General features: G+C 56.7%; 5 protein-coding genes and 1 long non-coding RNA gene across 7 annotated transcripts in view; 3 read left to right on the forward strand and 3 right to left on the reverse strand.

Moving 5' to 3' along the window:
* The window catches only part of ITGB4 (integrin subunit beta 4), a 28,119-nt gene extending 23,329 nt beyond the window's left edge, over nucleotides 1-4,790 (forward strand). For both annotated transcript variants that reach the window (XM_083874387.1, XM_083874388.1), the window contains 5 exons: nucleotides 269-457; nucleotides 721-876; nucleotides 1,312-1,476; nucleotides 1,894-2,007; nucleotides 2,530-4,790. In XM_083874387.1, the coding sequence (XP_083730513.1) occupies nucleotides 269-457; nucleotides 721-876; nucleotides 1,312-1,476; nucleotides 1,894-2,007; nucleotides 2,530-2,660 (755 nt within the window). In that variant the 3' untranslated portion in view covers nucleotides 2,661-4,790. The remainder of the gene's footprint in view (nucleotides 1-268; nucleotides 458-720; nucleotides 877-1,311; nucleotides 1,477-1,893; nucleotides 2,008-2,529) is intronic.
* A 201-nt stretch (nucleotides 4,791-4,991) lies between these two features.
* On the reverse strand, nucleotides 4,992-9,330 carry GALK1 (galactokinase 1; the record flags this gene model as incomplete). The annotated part of the gene is made up of 8 exons (XM_083874389.1): nucleotides 4,992-5,186; nucleotides 5,819-5,981; nucleotides 6,148-6,298; nucleotides 6,604-6,785; nucleotides 7,187-7,322; nucleotides 7,820-7,939; nucleotides 8,223-8,412; nucleotides 9,166-9,330. The coding sequence occupies 8 exons, from the start codon at nucleotides 9,328-9,330 to the stop codon at nucleotides 5,115-5,117; spliced, it is 1,179 nt and encodes a 392-aa protein (XP_083730515.1). The 3' UTR covers nucleotides 4,992-5,114.
* A 1,672-nt stretch (nucleotides 9,331-11,002) lies between these two features.
* LOC310916914 (uncharacterized protein) lies at nucleotides 11,003-16,736 on the forward strand. The gene is made up of 13 exons (XM_083874800.1): nucleotides 11,003-11,083; nucleotides 11,167-11,212; nucleotides 12,052-12,110; nucleotides 12,221-12,256; nucleotides 13,247-13,299; nucleotides 13,580-13,712; nucleotides 13,787-13,983; nucleotides 14,217-14,262; nucleotides 14,363-14,428; nucleotides 14,949-15,008; nucleotides 15,154-15,236; nucleotides 15,393-15,487; nucleotides 16,252-16,736. Exons 5-13 carry the CDS (start codon nucleotides 13,289-13,291, stop codon nucleotides 16,284-16,286), a joined length of 726 nt encoding a protein of 241 aa, XP_083730926.1. The 5' UTR covers nucleotides 11,003-11,083; nucleotides 11,167-11,212; nucleotides 12,052-12,110; nucleotides 12,221-12,256; nucleotides 13,247-13,288; the 3' UTR covers nucleotides 16,287-16,736.
* Nucleotides 16,737-17,221: 485 nt separating this feature from the next.
* On the reverse strand, nucleotides 17,222-18,939 carry H3-3B (H3.3 histone B). The gene is made up of 4 exons (XM_083874859.1): nucleotides 18,792-18,939; nucleotides 18,233-18,374; nucleotides 18,010-18,163; nucleotides 17,222-17,922 (listed from the first exon to the last, which is right to left on the reverse strand). Exons 2-4 carry the CDS (start codon nucleotides 18,358-18,360, stop codon nucleotides 17,794-17,796), a joined length of 411 nt encoding a protein of 136 aa, XP_083730985.1. The 5' UTR covers nucleotides 18,361-18,374; nucleotides 18,792-18,939; the 3' UTR covers nucleotides 17,222-17,793.
* Nucleotides 18,940-19,764: 825 nt separating this feature from the next.
* Nucleotides 19,765-20,618, reverse strand: LOC310916639. The gene is made up of 2 exons (XR_014591328.1): nucleotides 20,366-20,618; nucleotides 19,765-20,290 (listed from the first exon to the last, which is right to left on the reverse strand). It is a non-coding gene; the product is annotated as an uncharacterized lncRNA (long non-coding RNA).
* A 29-nt stretch (nucleotides 20,619-20,647) lies between these two features.
* Nucleotides 20,648-25,673, forward strand: part of UNK (unk zinc finger) — a gene marked incomplete at its 5' end in the record, with an annotated part of 47,777 nt that continues 42,751 nt past the window's right edge. Inside the window, 2 exons of the mRNA XM_083874709.1 lie at nucleotides 20,648-20,744; nucleotides 21,485-21,638. Coding sequence (XP_083730835.1) covers nucleotides 20,648-20,744; nucleotides 21,485-21,638 — 251 coding nt within the window. The remainder of the gene's footprint in view (nucleotides 20,745-21,484; nucleotides 21,639-25,673) is intronic.

Below are 25,673 nucleotides of genomic sequence, written 5' to 3' on the forward strand. Positions count from 1 at the left end.
TTTTACATGAATCTCAGGGCAGTATTAGTGAAAATGTAATTCTTTTGTCTGAAACTCCTTGAGTTTTCAAGAAGCTGTTGTTTGTCTCGAGCCTTTTTTGGAAAGACATCTCATCCTGCCCATTTTTGGTGGCAAGGTGTGATGGAGGTGGGTGGGGAGGGTCCCTGGATGGCTTTTTCAGGCAGTTTGTTTGAGACAGACTTTAGGTGAAAATTGTGGCTCTGTCTTTGTACCTGCAATGTGATGTCCCCTTCCCTGTGTGTCCCAGGAGAGGTGCACAGGATCACCATCCCCAACCCCAGCCAGAACTCAGTGGTGGTGGAGGACCTGCTGCCCAACCACTCCTACATCTTCAAGGTGAAGGCGCAGAGCGAGGAGGGCTGGGGCCCCGAGAGGGAGGGAGTCATCACCATCGAGTCCCAGGTGGACCCGCAGAGCCCGCTCAGTCCTGTGCCAGGTGAGGTGGCTGGGGACAGGAGGGTGGCACTGGTGCCTTTGGTGCTGTCTGTAGCGCTGGTTGCTGTTTTCCCTCTCCTTGCACATCCTCAGCTCTCCTTTCCTTCCTCCCCTTTTTGAACAGGACCTTCTTCCCCCTCACATTGACTTCACACTTGCTGTCCAGAGAGCTGAGCCCTTCCAGCTCATCCCATAAATGCTCTGTGCAGATCTCTCCCAGGCTCCCTTTGCTGTGATCCTGATGTGTCCCCTGTGCCCTTGCAGGTACTCCCTTCACCCTGAGCACCCCCTGTGCCCCTGGACCACTGGTTTTCACTGCCCTCAGCCCAGATTCTCTTCACCTCAGCTGGGAGAGACCCCGTGAGCCCAATGGGCCCATCCTGGGCTACAGGATCACCTGTGAGATGCTGCATGGAGGAGGTACAGTACCAGGCAAAGGCAGCACAGGTCCCTTGTGTAGAGCACAAGATACCTCCAGCAATCTGCTGCATTTTGGCTGGGACCAGTAAAAGAGTTGTTTGCTTGCATCAGTGCAGACAAGGTGGGGACATGAGGCTGATTCCAGGCCTGGGAGCTGGCACTTTGTGCCTTTGCTTGGTCTGGTCTAACAAATGTGGTGGAAAAAGGAAGGACCTGTTGATTATTGCAGGCAAAACCCTGTGGAGGTTGGTTGTTGAGGTTCCCCACTGTAGTGAAATGGGATTGTTTTAACCCTTAGTAGAAGTGGGTGTAATCCCTCAGCCTGTGGGTTGTACAAAGCTCAGGGAAAGCTGAGGCAGCAGATTTGGGAGGGAGTGTGTTTGGAGGGACCATCACTCTGGTCTGTCATCACCACTCTGTGTCCCTGTGGATTAGGGGAGCCCAGGACAATCTATGTTGAAGGAGACAACCTGGAAACCACCCTGACTGTGCCCCACCTGAGTGAGAATGTCCCATACAAGTTCAAAGTGCAAGCCAACACCACCCAAGGCTTCGGGCCAGAGAGAGAAGGCCTCATCACCATTGAATCTCAGGACAGAGGTACAGTACTGTGTCTTTGTGGGGGTGCAAAGAGAAACCTCTCAGAGCAGGGGACACAACTCCTGCAGTCACTTTCCAGCTCTGGTGATGGCTCCATGCTGCATGAAAGACATTGAGACAGTTTTCCATGAAGGCAGTGCTGTGCCTGGTGAACACTGTCCCAGTCCTGGTGCACTGAATGAGGGAACACCTGCCAGTGTTTAACTTATGGTGAAACTTCTGCCTTTTTGTGCAAATACCTGGAGGCAGCCTCTTACTGCCCAGGTGTGAGACTTTCCCAGTCCTCCCAGTTCCTCCTGAACTGGCTCTGATATCAGCAAGGGAAAATTCCTGAGATTGTTGGTGCTCACTGTGCAGCATTGAGGAGTTGGAAGTTTTGTTATTTCTTGATTGATTTGCCCTTTTCCTTTTCCCCAGGTGCTTTCTCCCAGTTTGGAGGACAGCAGTACATGAGAGAAGTTTACAAATTCCCCACTGAATATACCACCAAAACCAGCATCAGCCATTCCTCTCTGGAGCCCCACTTCACAGGTAGGGGCTCATTGTTGCTTTGCAACCCTCAGAAAACAAAGGATAATTCTGCTTGTCCAAAGGTCTGAGGCTGCTTTTAGCTCAAGTGTCAAAGGCAGGGGAGGAGGGTCCATCAGGTGGGATTGAAGAGGGTCAGCCCATTTCCTACACTGTGTTCCTGCTTCCCAGTCCTGGAGGGAATGCTGTATTCAAGATCCCTCCAGCACTATCACTAGGGGCCAAATCATAGCTCTTCCTGCAAGGTTCCATCTGTTCAGAGCAGAAAAAACAGAGCAGTGGGGCAAACATCTTTATTCTCATCAATTTTGTTGTCCCACTTGAGCTCATGGGTTCATGCTGCAACATGGAGAGTTTGGGATCTGTTAGGAGAATCCATCCTCTTGACTGACACAGCAAAGCACTGAGTCACTTGGTGTGGAGAGGTCCTTGAATAGCACTTTCTGTGATGGAAAACAAACTGCCTGGAGTGGCAGGGCAGCCTGTGCTCCCTGTGACCCCACAGTTGGTGCCTTCCCCTTGCAGATGGGATGGCGGTGACCACGCAGCACGTGGAGAACTCCAGCAGCACCCTGACCCAGGAGTTTGTGAGCCACACCGTGATGGCCAGCGGGACCCTCACCCAGCAGGTGGAGAGACAGTTCTACCAGGCCTGAACTGGGGCAGGCTCAGCACCAGCAGGACTTTTGGGATCAGCTGCCAGGATTTTATGGAATGACTCGAGGGTGCTTCATCCTGGGCAGCTCCTCCTGTGGGCACAGACCCTCTGGGGCACTCCAGGCTCTGTATTTCCCCTTTGGAGCCCAGCACACTCAGAGCTCTGGCACAGCTGGGTGTGTAACCTCATCCTTCAGGGCAGAAACTGGGGTGTCTCCATGGCTTCAGCCTTCCCAAGTGGAACAGAATGATTTTATTGTCAGGTCCTCAGTTTTGAGAGGATCTCAGGTGTCAAAATCATGATTCATGGAGGGTCACCAGTTCCATCTTTGCTCCAGGCTCTCTGGTAACTTGCCTATCCACTGGAGGTGATTGTTTTGTTCAGTGTGGGGTTTTTATGAGAGCTGCAAGGTAAGGTTTTGGGGTAACCTGTGCTTTCTTACTGCACCTATTTGTGTCTGTCCTTTGCTGCTGACATTTGGTACCATGATAGCAAAGAATAACCTTTCATTTCTGTTGCATTACTTGATGGCCTCTGATTTTTTTTTTTTTTTTTTTTTTTGCATACAATATTGTACAGTTTTCATAGTATATATATAATATATATATATATATGTATTTTATTATTTTATAAAAAAAATGGAGATGGATGAGATCTATGCTGAATGTGGAGGCTACACTGGGATTGTGGCTGCTGGGAAACATGAATAACTGGAAGAATTGAGTTAAGGGCTTCATCCAAAGGCCACATGAACCCTGTGATGAGGCTGGTGGGCTCTGCCTTGGACCTTGTATCCTTCAGCACCACAGACTCCACTAGAAGGCTGCAAGGGGCCAGATCCAGTCACTGCAGAGCATCCCCAGCTGAAACACTTGGACACAGAAGGGCTGGGAGCTTCCCATAGGAAGGAGGGGAATGGACCCAGCAGCCAAGATGGGAACTGCACTGAGATTGCTCACACAGCTGGCATGGAGAGAGTGACATTTCGGGGCAGAGGATGTTGGGAAACTTCTAAAAGACTTTTTGCCCAGCAGCAACATCCATAAAGGGACCTGTGATCCATCAGTAAACACAAAGGAAGAGCAAGCCTGGGAACAACAGGCACAAGTCTGAGCCTCCTTGAGCCCCAGCTTCAGCTCCTCTCCACAAGGCTGGGCTGAGCTGAGCCCTGCTGGGCTTTTTGTCCCAGTGCTGGGCAGGATCCCTGGAGGCTCCCTGCCCTCTGCCAAGCAGACTCCCTGTCTTGCAGAGCAATGCAAGGTTTTCCTGGCCATGTTCCAGGTCCATGGGAGCAGGGAGGAGCCTGCCTGGAGGAGCAGCTGCCACTGCTCTGGGTTAGAGCTTTCCTACCAAAGCAGCAGCTCCCTGGGCCCCTGGCAGCCATCACCAGCCTCCTTTGATCTCACAATGAACCTTGGAGCTTTTTTGTGGTTTTCTTTTTTTTTTGTTTCCTTTTTTCTTTTGGACTCTGAAGAAGAGCTCACCACCAACAGCTCCCTCTCCTCTTCAGGCTTTTTATTTCACTGAATCGTTGTACATCTTTCAGCCAAAGATGGATGTAGGTGAATCAAGTCCACAGAAGCCTCCACAACTGCAGATGGAGCTGGGTCAGTTTTGAACTTGGCTCAAGGGATCCTTCACCAACCCTGAGGGTTTACTGTGCCTTCAAGAAGAACTTATTTCTCCTGAGCAAGTGCCAGTGGCCTGAGGCTGCCCCCTGCCTGCTCCCTTCTTGCCCGGGGTTGGGATTTTCTCTCCTCCTGCACAAGGACTCCATGACCCATTCCCTGGGCTTTGTGGTCCAAGGTCAAAGACTGAGAACTGCCTAAACAAGGACTTTCCCAAGCATTTTAACCAAAGATGATCCTGTTCTCTAAGGGAATCAGGCCTTCCCCATTGCACATGCACTAACCCAGGCCTGTCTTTTTTAATTTCATCTGGTTGTTGGATCTGGTGCTTTTTCAGCCTTTCCAAGTTGGATCCAGAGCAGGTCTTTGATCAGATGGCTTCCTCTTGCACTCAATAAATATTTTCTCTATATTCTGTCTCTTTATTGTTGGGGTTTTTTTAAAGTAAACTAAAAAATCCCCCCCACATTATCTTCCATCTGCAGCAGATGTGGGGCAGGGGCCAGAGGCAGATTCCCAAGCAGGAATTTCTGCCATGTGTCAGTGCCTGCTGCTCCTCCACTGCCATCCCCTCCTGTGACTCCAGCTCTACTGGACTCCACAGCCCTGGTAATGGCTCCTTACACCAGTGCAAACTGGAGTTAGACCAGTATCATCTGAGGAACAGTCCCAAGTGATTTTGGCTCACATGGGCACAGAACAACTGTGCAAATGTTTTGCTTTTATTAGGCAAATAATGGAGATGGACAAACTGATCCCTTTGGGAAAGCCTTGGGGAGGGAGGCAATTCCAGCCCAAGGTTCCCAGGTGAGGTGGTCACTCCTCTACAGGGGCAGAGCCTTTGCCCCTCCTGAGGGCTTGGTGAGGTAGAAGGTGGCTGTGCCACTGTATTTCTCCTGAAAAACAAGAGGAGCAGTCAAGGCTGGGGGATGCCAGAGCTGGAGGGAAAGGCCCTGCTGGTCAGTTCCACACTCACTCCACCTCCACTCTTCACTGTACTGTAACTCTCCTCATTTTAGACCCTCCTCTGCCCCTTCTTTCCCCCTCCCCCAGATATTCACAGGGTGCACCGTGATCTCATAGAGCAGCAAAATGATGCTCTGCCTTGTTCAGAGGCCCCATGTCCTGACACCCCCACTCTGCTGGCATTTCCAGCTACCTGTGCATGCCAAGGTGCTGATTTAGAGAACACTGAGATCTTTCCTGGGCTGTAACTGCCGGTGTTCATTTCAGCAGTGCCCAAGCTCAGCTCAGATCACTTCTCTGTAGATGGATTTCCCTTCCTGAAGCTCTCCCAGCACCTTTTTATTCCCTTTCTCAATGCAGTGAGGTCCTGGGGCAGGGCTCTGTGGCTGGCACAGTGCTGAACTGCCTGCAAGAGCATCCACAGACCCAGGGCTAGCCCTGGATGAGTCCCACCAACCCCAAATGGCTCAGGAGTGGTAGTTCAACAGCATCCCTGTGCTGTGTCCCTGAGTGTTCCCTTGGGATCTTTCAGTCAGTCTCCGGGGGCTTTTCTGCCACGTACCTGGATGTGCTGCTGGGCTCTGTCTGCAGCCCCAGCTTCCAGCAGTGTCACCGTGCAGCCTCCAAAGCCTCCCCCGGTCATCCTGCTGCCATAAACCCCCTCCACTTCCAGGGCTGCTGCCACCAGCTCGTCCAGCTCCGGGCAGCTCACTTCATAGTCATCCCTGGAGAGAGGAGAGCCGTGCTCTGCCCTGCCCTGCACCCTGGGCACAACCCCTGCACCACCGACAGCTCCAGTTTGTGTCCTGGTGCAGCCACTGGCTGGGCGCTGCAGATCCTGGCCCAGCTCTGCCTAGAAGGGCTGTCAGCATCATCCCGGGTCATCCTCACCTGAGGGAGTTGTGGCTCTCCACCATGAGCCTCCCGAAGGTTCTGTAGTCCCTGTTCTGCAGTGCCTGAGCTGCCTGTGCTGTCCGTGTTATCTCGCCGATGACGTGCCGGGCCCGCCGGAACACCTCCTCCCCCAGCCGGCCCCTGGCCTCTGCAGACACATTTGTGTCCCTGCAGCAAAGCCCCCTGGCCTCTGCAGACACATTTGTGTCCCTGCAGCAAAGCCCCCTGGCCTCTGCAGACACATTTGTGTCCCTGCAGCAAAGCCCCACAGCCTGCAGGATGCTCTGGGGCTGCATCCTGCAATCGCCCTGTGCCAAAGCCTCTCTGCCCTCAGCACACTCACTCCCATCCCAGGGTGTGCACCCACCCGCCTGCCCCAGGTCTCAGCCCGTGGGGCACCAAGCCCTGGATGCCCCAAGGAATGGCCAGAGAGGAGGGGGGGACTGTCCCCACCTTCCAGCTGGGCCAGGGTGACATCCCTGAGGCTGGCCTTGCCGAGGGCCGCCGCCGCCTCCTCGCAGTGCCGCCGGCGGGCCGGGTACTCGCTGCCCGTCAGCGTGTGCCGCACGTTGGAGTTGGTGATGAGCACGGCCAGGCCGGGGTCGGTGAGCGGGACAAGGACGGTCTCCAGGGACCTGCAGGGAGAGCTCAGCCTGTGCCCACCCCCCTGCCCGCCCCGGATCTCAAACACCTGAGTGAGGCAACGTGGCAGGGCAGATCCCGAACAGAGGCAAAGTCCAGGTGGTTTAGGGTTTCACTCAAGCATTTCGCTCCCTCCCAATTATTCGTTCCATAAGAGAGACTAACGACAGCAGGAAAGACAGCCCAGGCAAGTAGCAGAAAGGTTCCAGGAGAAGGAATCGAGACAAGGAGGAATTGAAGTGCAGGCTGCCCTGCCCCCATGATGAGGTTTTGGGCTGGGATCAAGGGTTAACCTCTCCCTGCCCTCCTGCCCTTAGTTCATGGCCACAGGGCCAGCTGATCCCCAGTGCTCAGGAGGTGAGCACAGCACAGTGAGCCCAGAGCTGGGCCTGACCTGCAGTCGATGAGCAGAGCGTGGCCCTCCTTGCCCATCACGGAGATGAACTGGTCCATGATCCCACAGGGCATCCCAGCAAACTCGTGCTCTGCCTTCTGGCATGCCAGTGCCTTGGCCACCAAATCCCCGTCATCTGTGCCACAGCAGACACACACAGCTTAGCACCCCCTGCAGCTCTGTCCCTTGCTTGGGAGCAGGGGAAGCAAACATGGAAGCAAAGGGTTATTATCTCACAGAATGGGGTTTTGCAGCTGCAGGGACTTGTTCCTGCATCACTGCATGGCATCTGTGCCAGCCTGGGCCCCAGATCCAGCTGGATGTGATAATTGACATTGGTGTTCCAGGTATCGTGATTTTGGGGGGCATTAGGGCAGGGAGAGGATGCCCCCAAGGGAACTTCGTCTCATTCCCCGGGCCAGCCCCAGAAAATCCCCATGGACTTTAGAGGTCTGGGCAGGTCAGGCTGGATGAGCCAGAGGAACCACACAGGCAGGGCAATGCCAGCTAGGGCTGTTACCCACTCACAGCAGCCTTTTCCCAAGGGCTGTGGGATTTAGCTAAGAGCACCCCCCTCATTCCAGCTCCCACCTGGAAACAGATGCCGAGGCCCAGGATGGGCTGGTGCCTTACCAGGGCAGAGCTGCTGGAGGAAGGTGTAAGTAGCCACCTCCAGAGCAGCCGAGCTGGAGAGGCCCCCGCCCAGGGGGATGTCACTGGCCATGACAGCGCTGAAGCCTGGCACGGGACCACCTGCAGGAAGAGAAGAGAAAAGGGGGGCCCTGAACCCCTGCAGGGCTGTGTGTGCCCCACAGCTCCAGGGTATGACACAAGTGCAACATTTCAGAACACGGGGTGACCCACAGCAGAGCGTGACCCGGCAGCCCCACAGCACAGAGGGGCTTTGGAGCTGAGATTGAGTTTGTTGGTCCTGGCAGAGCTGCAGGATTACACAGACACTGGGAGAGCCCTGGAGCTGGATGTGAACACCATTCCCCTGCCAGGGGGCCCTGACCCGCCCTGAGCCCGGCCTTACCCCGGTAGTGCTGGATGACACCCTTGACGTAGTTGGCCCAGCGGGGCAGCCCCGGGCTCAGGGCGCTGCCGGGACCCGGGGCCGGGAACTCCACCCTGCGGGGCTCGTCTGCCTCTGCCGAGGTGGTGACGATGGAGATGGTCCCGTCCTGCGTGGGGGATCCCACCAGCACCGTCCCCAGCTGCAGGGCCTGGCGTGGGGAAGGGGGGCTCAGACCCTGCAGCACCCCTGGGAGCATCCCCAGAGGTGACAGGGGACAGCTGTGGCTGCTTCACCCCACAGCTGGAGCATCCAAGTGTTCTCTTTAACAGCCCTGAGCCCCCACTGCACACTCCGGTTTGGCACAGAATTAAACTTCTGCCTGTTTATTCACACACAGGGGTCAGTCCTCCCAATGAATGCTGTGGCTGAGCCCCCCCAGCTCGGTGCAGCTTGTTGGGCTCCGGGGGAGTGAGAACCACGTCAGGAATGGGAGAGGCTTCGGGAAGTTTTCTTCCCAGCCAGGGAATTCCGCTGACCCCTCACAGGAATCGGGCTGTAGGTTTGATTTAGGACTGAGTGGGGACAGCCCCGCTGAGCCAAAGGGGCTCGGAAGGAGCAGGAAGCTCCAACCGTTCTGAACCATTTCTGCCACCAAAACATCGCTCTCCGGGAACGGGAAGTTGCGGAGAAAAGGCTTCATTCGGCCTCTCGGAGCGGTGGCTGGAGGAGAATCGCCTCCCCCGAGAGGCGGGTGAGGAGCTGCTCTGCAGGGGGGGCTGCAGCAGCTCTGGCTCCCGAGCCCACGGTCCTGCCGGGGATCCCAGGGGATCCCTCAGGGTCCTGGTGGGGTGTCCTGAGGGAACATCCCGGGACAGGAGTGGGGAGGCCGTGCCCGAGGATCCCCGGAGGATCGGGAAGGGAGACACGGCCAGAGCCCGGGGCCGGGGCGCTCGGCCCTTACCATGGGCAGCACGAAGCCGCCGTTGTAGTCGGTGTGTTCTCCGATGAGGTTCACCCGGCCGGGGGCCCAGGCCGCCAGCGCCGCCGGAGCCCCGAAAGCCGCTTCGTGCGCCCGGAGAGCGGCCGCCAGCAGCGGGGACCGGCCCGGAGCCGCCGGCTCCGCCATGGCCGAGCTGCGCCGCCCCGGTGGATCCCGCACCGCCCCCGAGCACTCTGCACTGCCCGCGAGGATTCTGCACTGCCCCGATGGGCCCCGCACCGCCCCCGAGCACTCTGCACTGCCCCCGAGCACTCTGTACTGTCCCCAATGGGCACCGCACCGCCCCCGAGCGCTCTGCACTGCCCCCGAGCACTCTGTACTGTCCCCAATGGGCCCCGCACCGCCCCTGGTGGAACCCGCACCGCCCCCAATGGGTCCCGCACCGCCCCCGATCGGCCCCGCACCGCCCCCGAGCGCTCTGCACTGCCCCCGGTGGGTCCCGCACCGCCCCCGGTGAGCCCCGCACCGCCCCCAGTGGGTCCTGCACTGCCCCCGAGCCCCGCACCGCCCCTTCTCACGGTCCTCGGGATGGCTGTTCCTGGTGGGCATCCCCACGGACAGGCCAAGCGCTCGCCCACACACCCCCCGTGTGTAGCTGCGGCGGGGCCGGCACCGAAGCCTTATACCACACGTATCCATATCCCAAAGCCTGTCCTAACACACGAGAGAGAGATATATAAATACGTGTCTGTTTTGTGCCTTATATATACAGGTTCTGCCGATACGACGTATGGAATTTATATATCTGTGTGTATGTATCTGTATGTATGGAGTTTATATATCTGTACAGCCCAATAGGCACACGTGTCACTGCGTTACACCTGTGTACACCGGTGCCTGTGCTTTGTTTGAGTACACGTACACCTGTGTGTGTGTGTGAGGCTCCCCCCGCCCGTGGGGCCGGGCTGGGGCGGGGCCGGTTCCCGGTTCCCGATTCCCCATTCCCCGTTCCCGGTTCCCGATTCCCCATTCCCCGTTCCCGGTTCCCGTCCCGCCGCCTGGCTCTGGGGGACGACGAGCCCATGGCCAGGAAGGAGCCGCTGCTGAGCGCCCTTAAAGGTGAGCGTGGGGCCCCTGGCACCTCTGGCAGCTCCTTCCTTTGGCCGGCACGGCACCGGTCTGACCGGACCGACGGCGGGGCCGCGCTGGGGCTTCGAGGAACTTTACCCGAGTTCCTGCCCGGCTCAGCGGCCGCAGCCGGGGAGGGCCGGGCCGGGCCGGGGTGTGGGACTCTCCCGCGGGGCCCTGCAGAGCTGTCCCGGGGTATCCTTTCCCCGGCTGGGCACCCAGGGGTGCCGCTCTCTCTCTCTCCCCCTCACAGGAGCGGTGCTGCGGCTGCGGGAGGGCGGCGGCCCCTGCACCGACACCTGTCCGCACCTCGTGTCGCTGTGCCAGCTCCTGGAGAGCGTCCTGCGCAAAGGCCTCCGACGTGAGTGACCCTGGGTGCCCGGGCGGGCCGTGCCAGCGCCCCCGGGCCCGCGGCGAGGGGCCTCCCGCTTCCTTTCTCCCGCAGAACCAGCCTGGGCCTTCCGGAGACGGGATTACTGGCACTGGCTGGAGCAGCTCCCCGCGGGGACCAGCGGCCGGTGAGCCCCCCGAGCCAGACCGGGGTGAAAGTCTGAGCTGTCGTGGTGTCTGTCGCGACAGGCTCATCCCAAAGCCCCCGGTGCCGGGAGGATGCTCCCGTGTGCTGCCAAAGCCGCTTCCCTTGTCCCCAAACAGGCCGAGCCCTCTGTCCATCAGCATCCGGAGGGCCGGGGGCTGTGAGAGGACGCGGACGGCGCAGGGCCGGGGGCGATGCTTCCTGCGCTTGGCTCTGCAGGGGAAGGTGCTGGCGGGGGCCGTGAGGGAGCTGGCACAGACCCCCCGGCTCCTGGAGGTGCGGCACGGGGCGGGAGATGCTACACACCGCGATGGGCGGTGAAACAGAGGCGTAATCTGTGCTATTTCACTGCGTTTCAGTTTTATGATCCAGGGAGCTCCGTCCTCGGCAGTGAAGATCTCCGGGGTAAGATGGTGCGGCCTGTGTTGTGGCACTGCACTGCTGCAGGGGAGGGGGAAGAGTCCACTGTGATTTTTCTAATCCAAACTTAGCTCTGGAATCTAAATATGTTGCTGCAGTGATGGGAAAAGGAAAAAAAAAAAAGGTGTAAATATTTAAATAGGGTTCGAATCCATCTAAGTTGGCTTTAGTGGCATGGGATAGGGAAATTGTTTCTCAAGTATCTTCCATGTTATTCCTTTATACCCAGGATTCTGCCTTAAGCAGACTCAGCCTGGCTTTGAGGGGAGGCTGTGTTGGATGGGCCTGGGCTGAGGGGTGGCACAGGGGTTTAAATGGCTGCATTGCCCTGACAGGCTGCAGCACTCCATCCATCCATGGCCGTGCTCCTTGGGGGGCCAGGCCAGGGTGGAAGCCTTTAATCTTTTGATTATGATAAATAACCCCATGTTAAACCTGTACGTCAATGGTTTATAAATCACTCGTGCTGCTGGTGCCTGAGCAGATTGCAGACCCAGCAGTGTTACTGCAAGGCTTGTGTAGCAGAGCCTGGGCAGCTTGGCTGTATTTCTAAGGGGAGAAACAGTAGAATTTGCTGCCAGCTTTGGTCTGAATTTGGGGAAAAAAGGTACCAAGGTGCACTTGTGCCAGCAGCAGGAGCTTGGGATGGGCCTCCAGCAGCAGCCTGGGTGCATGGTGCTAGGATGTTTTCAAGGCCTTGCTCCCAGGACTGCCATGAGTTACACTGCAAATGGCTTTATTCTGTCCTCTGCCATGTCCCTGTGAGGCTGTGGCTGCCAGGAACCTGGCAGTGACACTGCCCCTCCATCCCCTTCCCTCTGCAGAGCCTTTCCTCTCGCTGCTGCTGGTGCTGGCAGAGATAGATTTCTCCCTGGACCTCCAGGTGCAGTGGTGAATCAATCAGTGGGGTGGTGACCAGCACAGGGCTGCCAGTGTGGGGCTCTGGCCCCTTCCTTGCTGGGACGGATGGTGCTGACACTCCTTTGTTTGCAGAATTGCAGCTTCTTGGACGAGAGCTGGCTGCTGCCGGTAAGAGCCCATCACTCCTGGGAGCCTTCCTTCTGCCACCTGGCCCGCCCTGAAAAGTCAAATGAGGAAGATAAGGAATGGTTTAGTGGGGAGCGATTGCCACGCACCCTGGGGTGAATTGGCTCAGGCTCACCAGGACACAGAGCTGCCTCTGCTATAGAGGTCGGATCCTGCCGGGTACCTGGGCTATCATCTGGAGCAGATCACAGCATTCCTGGGAGTAAAACCAAGCAAGAGAACCACCCAGGCCTAAATCGCTGATAGAAGTGAAGTTTTCCCATGCTCTCGTCCCTGATTTCTTGCCAAAATAATCCCCATTTCCCTGGGCTGACACAGATTACGCATCAGTTGGTTTCACTCTTGGTTTGCTCAGTGAAACATCAGTGTGTTATTGAGAACAGCAGGGACGCCTTCATGTCTTTTAACAATGAAGATCATCCCTCCACCACCTTTTAAACGCAAAAGAATCCCCAAAAAGCTCAAGGCAGCTTTGGGACTGGTCAAGGCATGCACTGAACCGTGGTGCTACTGCAGAGCCTGGGATCCCACTGGCTTTGGGGCATTTCTGACAGCCAGTGCCCCGGGCCGAGCTGGCCGTGTCTGGGCTCCCTGGCTAATGCAATGTGACAGTAAGTGCTGCTGCAAACAGCAGCGGCTTTGGGGAGGGGCAGCTGCGTCCCCCCCTGCACGGGGACATGTGGGGTGAGGCAGGAGGGCTCTACAATGAATTAAGGGTTTGCTGTTGCTTTGCCGTCCCATCCATAGAGCAGCTTTGTCCCTGCAGGGCCTGGGTACAGCTGAATCCTGAGAGAGGACAACGATGAGCAGCCACTGATGGGCCCAGCTCAGCCTGGGGCACTGGGACTTGCCTCTTCCTGGGCTCCCAAAGCTCTGGGTTGGCGTCAGTGCCAGAAATTATCCAGGGGATAGGATCCCTTGGATGTCCCAGGGCCATTGCCAAGGCCACTGTCACGATCCACTGTCTTTCAGGTGTGCAGTACTTATGAGACAGTCCCGTGCCGAGCACTGGGGATGGTGCTCAGGTAGGAACTCTTGATCCTCCTCTCCACTCTCCAGAAGGCTCTGGTCATCACAGCACTGAAAATGCCCCAAAAATGGAAATAAATATCATGCTGAGAGCATTGGGGCTGTCTTGGGTGCTTTTCTCCCCATCATCTCAGCCTTGCCAGTACCTGCTGTCCATAAGGTGTCTTTTCTCTGCATTGGAAAATCAGGGTGAAATGGGTGAAATGTCTTGGATGGTACAAAAGGGGATCCAGGCAGGGTCCCTGGGGCTGAGTTGAGACTTGGCTGCACCCCCAGGTATGTGGATGGCCGAGTCTTTGTCACCAAGGTGCTCCCTGAGAGCCAGGCAGAGGTGGACGAGGTGGTGCTGGCCGGTGACATCCTCGATGAGATCAATGGCTGCTCACTGAGATACGCCTTCCCCGGGCAGGTGGGTGGGGACAGAGGGCTGGGGTATCCCCCCTCTCCTGCCCCCTGCTCCCCTCTGCTCCCTCCTCCCTCCAGGCTGGGGCTGTGCTGCAGAGACTGAAGGGACAACCGCTCACCTTCCGCCTGCTCCGGTGGCGGTGGCACGACGGGAGCATCTTTGAGCCACTACTGCCCTACCTGAAGGCCCTGAAGGAGAAGGAGCCCCAGTTCCAGCTCCAGCACAGCCCCCGGCACAGGGGCGAGGGGGAGCCCCGGCAGCTGCAGGGGGGCAGGTGGGTCTAGGCCATGGGCAGCCCCCAGGCTGGGCTGAGAGTCCTGGCACCGGGGCAGCCCTGTGCCCACACTATCCCAGATCTCTGCTCAAGGCTGTGGGGTCAAGGCTGCCCCCATGGCCTGGAGGTGAGGAGGGGGCTGGGAGCATCTTCCCCTGCAAAGAGCAGCAGGAGGGATGTGGAGGGATGTGTGGGGTCCTTTCCCTGATGCCCCCAAGCCCTTTTCTCCCCAGGCTGCTCTACAACCTGCGGTACCTGGGCCAGACCAGCGTTGGGACGGTGAGGCTGTGAGGCAGAGACCTGCCATGGGGTGAATCATCTCTTCTGGAGTTCTTTTCTTATGTCCAAGGGTTATTCCCTGCTTCCCATTCCATTTTAGTATGGTGGCAAAGAGGTGCTGGAGGGGGCCATCCCTGCCGTGCTGGAGAGGGACTTGGCAGCACAGGTGAGCAACAGGGCTGGGGACGTCCTGAGTATGACATCCAGGGCTGGGGACATCCTCTCTCTGTGAGAGAATGCAGGGAAACGGGGTCTCTGCCATGGATAATTTTTCCTGCCAGCTCCAGGTTCACTTGGCTTGGCTGAATATTTGCCACCCCATGACCCCTGTGGGGTTTTTTCAGGTCAGAAGCATCTCGGCAGCCAGGATAGGAAAGGGCATTGATGAAATAAATGCAACTGCATGCAGAAAAGCACTTTAAAAACCCTGGGAAGCCTGATTCCAGGGGTGCTTTAGGGCCCAGGTCACAGCTGTTTGAGCCTCTGCAGGTTGTTTGTGAAAAGATTGAAGTGTGGAAGCACTGGGTGGTGGGGGATAAAAGGGCAGCACAGAGGACACTTGAAGAAGCTGGGGTTGACTGTGCTTCATCACTTCTGCATTTGGATAATCTCTGGTGAGTGTCTGATTAAAAACAGAGCTCAGGGCTGTGCTGATCAGGGCTTCTTCCCCCTCATTCCCCCTGCAGGACGTTTTATTTGATGTGAAGGAGGCAGAAGTCCTTGTGCAGGAGAAGGCTTCTTCCAAGGTGAGTGAGTGACATCCAAGCTCCGGGAATCTGTTGGCATGAGGAGCCCGGCTGGAGGAGTCCTGGGGACAGTATAAACCAGGAATGGGGCTGACAGGGACTGGCCACAGCCCCAAACAGCAGCCCCTTCCTGTCCCCTGCACAGCTCCTGTGCCGCCATCCCTACCCCTCCATCTCCTGCGTGGGACGCTGCACGTGGAGCCCCAGGATCTTTGCCTTCTGTGTGGTGTGAGCGCTGCCTGTGGGCCCCGGGATGGGGGACAGGGGGACGTGGGCTGGGAAAATAACCCAGCGAGGTCCGGAGCAGCCGCAGGGCCCCTGGTGCAGTGAAGGCAGGGCTGGGCTCGGAGCTGTGCTGGATAATGGACGTGTTTCCATTTTTAGCTCTTCCCCCGAGAGCCCTGATGGGAGCACGTTCGACTGCCTGGTGTTTGCATCCAGTTCTGAGCAAGAATGCGAGGAAATCATCGGGAGAATCGGTAAGGGAAGGGTTTATGGCTTCAGCTACCATCAGTCACACCGGGGAATAGCAGGAGTTCTGTTCTGGTCCACCACATGCAGGATGCAACTTAATTCCTTTTGTTGAGGTTACTAAGATGAAGAGATACTTTGCTATTTCTCTGGTGTGGGGTTTTTGGAGTTTTTTTAGGACCACTAGACAATGATTTTATTTTAAGAAACAGCTCCTACGGCATACCCAGATGCTTCATTGTTTCCAGAAAGGACTTGGAGGAAACACTGTTTTCAAGGGTTATTTTAAACATAATTTTCTTGCAGGAGCTCAGGCTGATATCACAGCTCTGCACCAAACCAAACATTCACATACAAATTCCATGACTTGGAATTTTTCATTTTCAATTGGCCTAAATGCAAGCTGTGTGGTTCTTCCTGAATTACATGGGCTACTGAGGATCCTCAGATTTCCCATGGAGACATTCCTGGCAGGCAGTACCCTGGAAAGAACTGCCCAGGTGATTGACCCGAGATCACTGAGCCTCACCTAAAGTTTGTGCTTAACTTTGTGTCTAAATTGTCAGCTTAATTACTTTGTATCAAAGGAATCTTTTCCCGTACAGCTTTAGCAGGGAGAATCGGAAGATACATGTTTAAAACCTATCATTTCAGAACAGGATGGCAGCAGGATGCTGCTCTGAGGCAGGGGCTGGGTTTGGAGCAGTGTACAACAGGGAAATGAGGAGAAGGTTGTGTAACAAAGTGGGTGAGGAAGTGCCTGTTCCTCCAGCTGCAGGATTTAAGCACACGGAGTGGTTTGTCTGAGGGAGAAGCGCAGGATGAGGCAGCACTGTCCCAGCGGCAGCTGAGGGATGCAGGCCCTGACGCCTAGAGCGACTTGGGATGGTTTTCATACTCTTCCTCACCCTCATGGTGGGAGACCATGGACAGCCAGTGCCAAGTTACCCGAGTCTGCTCTGAACTGCTGCTCCTCTTCTCCCGGAACACCACAGCACTTCTGCTGGAATAAATCAAGCCAGGCTGGCTCAACCACTTCCCTGTGTGCTTTCTGTGACACGTCCAGCCTTACCTGTGCAGCCTGTTCTGGCAGGGCTCAGCAGCCTTGCCCTCCACGTTCAGTGTTAATTACCCGTGGCTCAGGTGCAGGCCGAGCACCTTTCTCCACCACAGCCCAGCAGGGTCTGGCAGCACAGGAATCCAGACCTGCCTTAGCCAAGCCTGAAGCAGAGGTCGGAATAAAATCCCACTCCATCCAAAAAAACCCTGGATGGGAAAGGTGAAGCCCCTGGAGCTCCCACCCCCTGGGCTCAGCAGCCCATCTGCTCCCCAGGGTGCACAATCAGCTGCTGCCCCTGTACAGATCCTCGACTGGCACAGCCCAATCCCATGGGAACACTCCCCCCCAGGTGCTTTTCCCTCAGGCAGACCAGTCACAATTCCAAAATAAACTTCCCCTGAATCCACTGGAAAGAAGGAAAGTGAGTTTGTGCCCTGATTAGAGAAAAGCCCCCCCAAAAGCCCCTGCAGCCTCAGGGAGTCCTCCTGGACCCTACACAGCTGTAGGGCCCCACTGTTAGTGGCAGCAGCGAGGGCTCAGGCTGCACAAAATCTCCAAAAGTTCTCCATTCTGGTGCCAGCTGATGTCAAGTTGCAGCAGCAGCCCAGGATTCCAGGAAACTGTAGGTGGAGGCAGAAGCTTCTTCAAGCCCATTCAAACCAAATGACAAAGACTCCTCACGTGTGAATGTAAAACATTTAATTTAAAAATGTTGACACTACAATATATAAAATAGCTATTATAAATGCACATAGTGTATTCTATAGCTGCCAGGTTTACGTTTTTAGGAAACTGTAAGTTACACTGTGGTTAAGACTTGTAGTTTCACCCTCTGAAGGAAGTCCACATTTGATCACAGTGATGCATGGTCAGACTAACAGCCCCAATTGTTAAACACTTGGATCAAGTCATAACCAGTTTTATTGCAAAAGGACCCTGTACACATTTATATCAATTCTAGTACCTTACAAGTTTATCTACCCAACAAGTCATTAACATACAGAAACATGCATGAGAAGCAAGAAAGAACACCCATCCCTTCTGCATATTAGCAACTTGTCACTCCCGAGCCCGAGGCTCAACATCACTGAGGTTTATGTGAACAGTCACTTTTAGCATTCATCCTGAGTGAAAGATGGAATGACTTAAGTACAAATGCAACATATTATAAACAATTTCTTACAAAAAAGTCACAAATTAAAACCAAAGTATTTTACAGAATTAACTACAAAACACCATAAAAACAGCCTTCACTTAAGCCCTCTCTCCCCGTATCCTGCGAGCCAACTGGATATCTTTGGGCATGATGGTGACTCTCTTGGCATGGATAGCACACAGGTTCGTGTCTTCAAACAGACCCACCAGATACGCCTCGCTGGCCTCCTGTTCCAAGAGCACAAGAAGAAACGTTGTTAGAAACCCTCAGGGCAGCTCCCCCAGCGCCGCGGCCCGGCCGGCCCTCAGCAGTACCTGCAGCGCGCCGATGGCCGCACTCTGGAACCTCAAGTCTGTTTTGAAATCTTGGGCGATTTCCCTGACCAGCCGCTGGAAGGGCAGCTTGCGGATCAGCAACTCCGTTGATTTCTGATAACGACGGATCTCACGGAGCGCGACGGTTCCCGGCCTGGATAGAAGAGGGGGCGGTGAGGCGGGGCAGAGGCTGCGGCAGCCGGGGCCGAGCCGAGGGCCTTACCTGTAGCGGTGAGGCTTCTTGACGCCGCCGGTAGAGGGGGCGCTTTTCCGGGCCGCCTTCGTGGCCAGCTGCTTGCGCGGCGCCTTCCCCCCGGTGGACTTGCGGGCGGTCTGCTTTGTACGGGCCATTTTTCCTCACTTACCTACAGAGACAGGCACGCGTGACACGGGGGCTCGGCTCTCCCCAGGTCACCCCCAGGCCCGACGACACAGCGGCCAATGCCCTCAAGCCCTAAATGCCCCCCTCCCCCGCCGCGGGCAGGCAGCCAGCAGCCTCCCCCGGGACGGGGAGGAGTCACGGTTACCCCACCGCCCCCGCCTCGCGGCCCAGCCGCTCCCCTCCCCGGGGAAAGCGGACTGAGTCACGCCGCCTCCTCCTTCCTCCCGGGCCGCTGCAGGGTGGGGGGGAGGTGCCATGGGGGGGGGATGGGAACCGGCCGTGACTCAGGGCACGTAGGCAAGGCCCGGCCTGTCCGCCGCGCTCCGGGAGAATCCAAGGCCGCGAACGGCCAGACAGCAACACCACCCGCTTCGGAACGCGTCCGCTGTCCAGTACTTACCGGTAGGAAGAGAAGGAAGCACCGGTGCCGGTAGCGCTGCGCGCCGAAGTCTCTACGCTGTAATGCTACCTCGACCTGCTCCTCAGCCGCCGCGCCGCTCACTGCGCCCTCCCCGCCGCGGGGATACGCCTTTTATAGTGGGGGCGCGCGCGCGGCGTCGTAACGTCACAATGCCTGTAAGCAACGCACCGCGCTATTGGCCGGGACCTCCGCCGTCGTCGTCGCGTCACCACACACAAAGGCCGTGCTCCGCTTCCCCGGCGCTGATTGGGCGCGTGGTCGGGCGCTGATTGGTTGTTAAAGTAGGCGTCCGATTGGGTGTTGAGGGAGGAGAAGGATCCAATCGGTGGAGGGCGGGCGCTCTGCGCTCTGATTGGACGAAACGGGACAGGGTTTGGATCCTACCCTTTGTTGCGAAGCTCCACAATGGGAAGTCAATAGGAGCGGGGCGAGCGGCGGCGGCGCCGCGGGATCCCCCGGGCACCCCCGGCCGGCCCCGGCCGCCCCCGCCGCAAAGCGCCGGCCCCGGCCCGCGGAGCGGAGGCGTCCGGCGGGGGCTGCGAGCGGCGAGGGCCGGGCCGCGGGGTCCCCCTCGCCTCCGCCCCCTCTCCCCCGGGAGCCGCCGGTGAGCGGCCGCTCGACACCCGCGCTCGGGGGTGGCCGTGGGGGCGAGCGGAGGCCCCGCAAGGGCAGCGGGTCTGGCAGCGCCTCCGGCACTTCTCGCCCGGGTTTGTCATCCCAGCTGCCGGGGAAGGGTTGTCACAGGAGTTGGGTTGGCGGTGGGCAGCAGGGCTGGGATGGGACTGCCTCCAGTCAGAGCCTGACCTTTGGCCCTGGGGGCGTTCAGGAGTTGGGGCTCAGCTCCCCTTCGCTGCCATTCCCCAAATCGCACCGACTCTGTGGGTCACCTCCATCCCCAAAGCCAATCACAAAGTTTCATGGCAAGTAGAAATCCAGAATTTCATGCTCCCTCTTGGTACCATCTTAGCATTTATCTTCCTAAGATAAATAACAATTCAATAAAATATCTTGTCTTTTAGGGAAAACTGCTGCCTTAAGTTATACCTTGTTTTATATCGCTATTTTACTGTGTTTGCATTGACTGTGGAGACAGGTCCCTGCCCCCACGGGAAGGCTCCCAGGATCAAGAAGAACAGGTCCCAAATGCCCCGAAGTTGTAGCACGTAGCACAGGGAACACAAACAGAGACTCCTCAAGGCGTCCATGAGCTCCCCAACGTGGGGCTCAGCTGGGATCACCCACTGTCCACAGGAGCCTCAGCATCCTCGGCCTCGGGGTCAGCGCTGGCCTGGCGGGAAGAGCCAGGATGGAGCTTGGCACGTCAGGAATGTGTTGGGAGCGTGTCCTGCTCCTCCATTCACCCAAGCAGATGTGGCACCGTGTGTGACAGGACTGTCACATGTGCCCAGGCCATGGCTGCCCCAGGGATGTTGTCTCCCCTGTCTCTGGTCCTCGTTTTCGGCTTCATTTTCTCTCTGCTAAAGGAAATATGTTAATTATTTATCAGAGGCAAAAAGCTGTGTATCCATGTGGAGGTGCAGGTAAACACTCACTGCGTTGTTTTGGAAGGTGGAAAGGGAAATCCCCTTTTCATCTGAGTTGTTTATGCTCAGGGAAAATAAAATTAGGAACTGGTTCTGGTGGTAACAGCGTTTAATACATTTAATTTGTTACTTTAGAGAGCTCCCTGCACTGTCACTAATGCCAGGAAGCCGGGTGAAACTTTGTTACCAGGAGTTCAGAGTCTTTTTAATTATTTCCTTCTCCAGTTTTCATAGCAATGGCTACTCGGTCTTCTCATTTTAGAGATACTTTAAATTTTTTTGCCCTCCAAAATGCTGGAGAAAAGCCAGACGTCCCCTGGGGTGGAGCAGGGTGAGGGACAGGTGTACACACAAGCCAAGGAGGGCAAACCAGCACACGTCAGCACAGGTGGGAATAAATGCAGCCTGGGCACGTCACCTGGAGTGTTCTCAGCGTTCCCCATCGCCTGTCAGGGCGTGTTGATGTGTGAAACAACTGGAAGAGGAAACAGTGTCAGCACCGGGTTGGAGAGTAAACATCAGCTACCAGGGATTGGAGCCTGTGACATCCAAATACCTTTGGACAGAGTGTGGGTTGGTGGTGTTTTCAGTGTGATCCCTCAATAATTGAGTGGGTTTTCCAGCAGGTTTCGTGGCTGACAGCAGCTCTGGGTTGGGTGTACAGGTGTGTGTGGAGATAAATACTCACTGAAACACCTGCACATGCATTAACTGAGGAAAAGCCCTGCTTGACCAGGAGCTGCATAATTCCAGTGCTCCAAGCTTCCCATGGAGGTTAGATTAATAAGAAGGTATTGATATACTGTGACTTATTCCTGCACATGCCTGGGAATAAGCTACTAAATCACCTCAGGACAAGCCTGCCTGCAGCAGATACTAAATCAGTATGAATGGGAATTTAAAAAGTGATTTGCCTCCCCAAACCAGCTGCAGAGACCAGGCCTAAAGTTTATTATTAACGTTGGTCACCCCATGTGGGCTGGCAGAGGCAAGAGAGGTGTTTGCCCGATAAATGCTGTGCCCTTTCCCACACCGCTGGAGATCCCAGCGCCAGGAGCTGTCCTGTGCGGAGCCCCGAGAGATCAAAGTCCTATTAAAAGAAACTTGTATCATTTCCTCCCCTGGGAGAGAAGTTAATTGGCAGAGGAAGCGCTCCACATGGGAATTCGGCTGATCCCCTGGACACCGCTGCTCTGGGGTGGGGGGTTTGTCCCCGGGGAGGGCGGGCAGCCCGTGCTCCGCTGTCCCGGCAGGCAGGTGCCATCGGTGTCCCTGCTCACAGGTAGGTTCTCCGCTGGGCCTTCCTCCCCGTCCTCCTCCCCATCCTCCTCCTCCCCGGCCCGCAGTGCTATTCCCGGGCACTTCCTGCGCGGCCTTGTCCCGTGGGTGGGGAGGGCCGCGCAGCGATCAGCGATGCCAGCACTAAAATAACCCTCTGGCCGCCGTCCCGCGGCCACGCTCAGCCCCTGATGCAGAGGAAGAGAGGGGAGGAAGGAAGTGAGGTCGCCTGACACAAATAACTCCCGGCCCCTCACCAGCCGCCCGGGCCGGCCTCCCCCCGCTCCCAACCGGCCGGCAGGGGCAGGGCCGAGCGGGCTGCGCCGCCCCCGGGGTCGGTGTCCCGTCAGGGGTCGGTGTTCCTCCACGGGCTCGTGGCTCGCTCCTCACCCTCAGGGGATCGGTGTCCGCCCAGGGTCCCGGTTCTCCCCGCGGGTCGGTGCCGTCCCTGGGCTAGGGGCTCTTCAGTCCCGATCCCGCCCCACCACCGGAGGGCGCCCCGGCGCACCGCCCCCACAGCCCCGCGCACTACACGTCCCGTCGCGCCCCGCGCGACAGGAAGCGCGGAAGCGGCGCCGCCGCGGGCCGCCTCTGGGAGTTGTAGTCCTGCCGGCCGGAAGCCACCGCCCGCCGCGTCCCGGGCTGGCGGGCGGCGCGCGCGCGGCGGGACTACAAGTCCCACCCCGCCCCGCGCGCCACCGGGGCGGCAATGGCGGCGGCGGCGCCTGCGCGCGGCGCCCTCCGTGCGGACCGCGCAGAGTGAATAATAAAGGTCTCCTCGGCGGCGGCGGCGGCGGAAGGCGGGAGGCATGTCTAAGGGCCCGGTGGCGGGCGGCCCCGCCGCGGCCGGGCCGGCGAGCGCCGCAAGCGCGCTGCAGGCGCAGCCCGAGAAGCCGCAGCACTACACGTACGTAGAGCCGGGAGCTTCCCCGCCGCCGCCCGCCCGCCCGCGCGCCAACACGCGCCTGACGTCAGCGTGCGGCGCGCGCGGGGGCGCGCGGGGGGACGCGCGGGCACCGGCTGGAACCGGCCTGGGCCGGCGCGGGCCGGGGGCGGCGGGGGGAGAGGGAGGGGCGGGGGATGAGCGACCCCCCCTCCCCAGCCCCGTGATGCACCGGGGCCGCCGCGCCTCCCCCGGGGTGACGGGACCCCCGGACCGCGGGTGACAGCCCGGCCCCGCGGCCCCCGGTCCCTCCCTCGGGGCTGACACCCCCGCCTGGGGTGGGGGTCCGTCCCCCGGGATGTGAGGGGACACCCCCGATCCGCTCCGCGGCGGGTGCGGGGACCCGCTGGTGACATCCCTGGTCCCTCCCCCGTGGTGTTGGTGGAGCGCCGGGCCCTGTGGTGACACCCCCGCCCGGGGCCGGCCGTCTGTCCCGCGGGTCGTGAGGAGAGCCCTGGATCCCCGGCTCTGGCCCCCGCCCGGGGCTGGGGCTGTTCCCCCGCTGTCACCTCAATGGGGGGCTGCTCTGGGGGGTGAGGTTTTGGTGAGCTGCCGCCCAGGGCTGTCACTCCTGTCCTCCATCCCCTGAGGCGTCCCGGGGATTCCTTGGACCTGTGGAGGGAGGTGTGAGGTGACAGGAGACCCCGAGAGAGTGGCTGGGGATGGAGGGTTCGAGCGGGTCGCTCTAGGGGCAGATGTCTTTGGGAACGGCACAGGCATGTGGAATATCCCCTTTGGAAGGTTTACACTGAAATCTGGATGAGCGTTTGCCCCGTTCCTGCTTTTCCTGACGCTGTGCAGGTGTGGTCTGGCTGTGCAGGACACACTGTTAGTGTTTGTCACCTCCATCACTGGAGAGACTTCCTTAGGGAACACTTGTTGCTGGAATGTGTCTTTCCCAACCAAAAAATACCCCTTTGTAATACCCTACGTTGTCCCAAGGAAACCTGTTGGAGCTGTGTGAAGTTGGCCTGTGGTCAGGTGTTGGAGTTGGAGGTTGCAATGATGATGTTCCTGATATTCCCATCCTCTTGTGCAATAGGGATAACGGATTGGGAACGAGCATTATCTTTGTGAGGTGGGCTGGGGGTGGATGGGTATGGGTGGAAGTAGGTCGTGTGTTCCCTGTCCTTAAAAGAGAAAAGTTTGAAACTATTCCTTGTGAACAAAATGCAAATGCTGAGCCGTTTGCCCTTATCATTTTAGGGTGTTGTCCTACAAATACCCTACAAATACTCATATCTCTGGCTCGTGTCGATGCCCCCACCCAAAGTGAGACGTGTGCTCTGTATGCTTTTAATTTCCATTTTCATAAGGTTGGTGGTGGACTTCCCTGCCTCCACGCTGTGATACCTGGAATAAAAAGAGCTTTGAGGATTTCACAGACATGGATCCATATAATCTGTGTGTCTGTTGCTGGAATCACAGGCTACCTGCCACTCCTTTCCTTCAGGAATTCTATGGCAGAGTGAGGGCTTCCAGGTTTCATTGTGAAGGTCCTGTCATGATCTTTAGGGAACTGACAAGCCTCAGTCATGTAGGTTGCATAGTTCCTGGTGTGCTCTATGAGTTTGACAGTTTTATGGGGGAAATGGGCAGGGAAGAGTCTGCTGGGAATGTTGTAGGGAAAAAGAGGGGACAGAAGCTGCTTGTAGTGGTGGAGTGACACCAGTGATGGAGAAAGAATCGGTCAAAAGTGAGAAGGAAAACAAGGAGATGAAGTTGAGAAAGTGAGGACACTGGATAGAGGAAGGTGAGGGTGGTAACTTGGCTAAGCATGACTGAGGAAATAAGGATGTGTCAAGTATTAGGAAAAATAGAGGAAGAAAGACTTCAAGAAATGGGAGGAGATTGGGAAAGACGACGGAAATGGGACAGCGTGGAAGAAAGCTGGTGGTGCAATTAGCTTCTTTCCAGAGGGCAAAACTTGTGTTTTGAAGATGGATGCTAAAAATACTTCAGTGAAAACAGTTGCAGAGGAGCTGAATAACCATAAGTGAAAGACGAGTTTGGGGGCTGTTGAGTGCTGACAGCGGGATGTGAGCCATCCTTTGGAAGTCTAGGATGTGTACACTGGGTCACATCAGACTGTAAACCTCCTCCTGATAACATATGGGAACTTATTTGGTGGTCGCTCATGTGAACAAGTTGTATGTTGTCAAAATGTAAATATTTGCTTCCTTTTTTTTTTTCCTCCCTTAAATACAGTTTGTTTCCATAAAATGACACGAAGGTTACAAGTTGTAAACTCAAGTAAGCTTAATTATCTGCATACTTTGCTGTTCCCTGGGGACAGGCAATCTGGTGCTGGGGATCTCTCAGAAAGTTTTGGTTGTATTTGTAAGGAAACGTTCCAATTTCTGTATTAGTGTGAATTTCTAAACTCTTGGTGTTACTTGCATGAGATTTTTTAGATACTTCAGACCTCTGTTTTTCTGTCAGGAAGCCTCTATGTTTAATTTAGATGTACAGCAGAAGAAAATGTGGGGAAAAGAGAGCTGGTGATGCTCTCTCACACCTTTGTCACTGTTTGTCAGCAGAAGAGGCCAAACTTCCATGATTTGTGTCATTTGGTAGCAGTTGTGGCATGCAGCTGGATATTCCTGGAGAGGAGTTGCTGGTAGATGCCCAAGTTTGCTGTTTAATTATGGATGGCGTGCTCCTTGTCTGGGGATCTGGTATTCCATTTGTAGAGCCCGAGTGAGTAACAAAATACTCCATTGTGCTCTCTCTGGGCTGCTGGATTAGATATTCCTGCGTGTGGCTGCTCCCTGTGATCCCACAGCTCCTGCAGCAGGATGAGACCAGCATATTCCTGGGAATAAGGGATAATAAGGGGTGGGACAGCCTCATTCCTGGGGTTCCTGCAGGCTGGGATCAGCTTGGGGCGATGTGCTCTGCAGAGGCGGAGTGGGAAGTGGATTTGGTTTGGGTAGGCTCTGTCAAACCTCAGCTGAGGATTGGTTTTGCAGCGTTTCTCAGCTCTGTCTAGCACGTAATTTCTGCAGGTACCTCTGTCTTTAATGTGTATCTGCTCATGTGGGTAGAGCTTGAGTTGGAAGAAACTGAAAGCAAGTGCTCAGTTGCTGGAGCTGT

Source organism: Zosterops lateralis, assembly GCF_965231275.1.
Source record: "Zosterops lateralis genome assembly, chromosome: 18".
Taxonomy (NCBI): Eukaryota; Metazoa; Chordata; class Aves; order Passeriformes; family Zosteropidae; genus Zosterops; species Zosterops lateralis.

Coding starts and splice junctions, on each gene's coding strand:
- H3-3B (XM_083874859.1), bottom strand. CDS start 18,360: ATGGCCCGTACAAAGCAGACCGCCCGCAAGTCCACCGGGGGGAAGGCG. Junction 18,164..18,232: donor AAGAAGCCTCACCGCTACAG/GTAAGGCCCTCG, acceptor TCTTCTATCCAG/GCCGGGAACCGTCGCGCTCC. Junction 17,923..18,009: donor CGGCCATCGGCGCGCTGCAG/GTACTGCTGAGG, acceptor CTCTTGGAACAG/GAGGCCAGCGAGGCGTATCT.
- LOC310916914 (XM_083874800.1), top strand. Junction 13,984..14,216: donor CGGCAGCTGCAGGGGGGCAG/GTGGGTCTAGGC, acceptor TTTTCTCCCCAG/GCTGCTCTACAACCTGCGGT. Junction 14,263..14,362: donor GCCAGACCAGCGTTGGGACG/GTGAGGCTGTGA, acceptor ATTCCATTTTAG/TATGGTGGCAAAGAGGTGCT.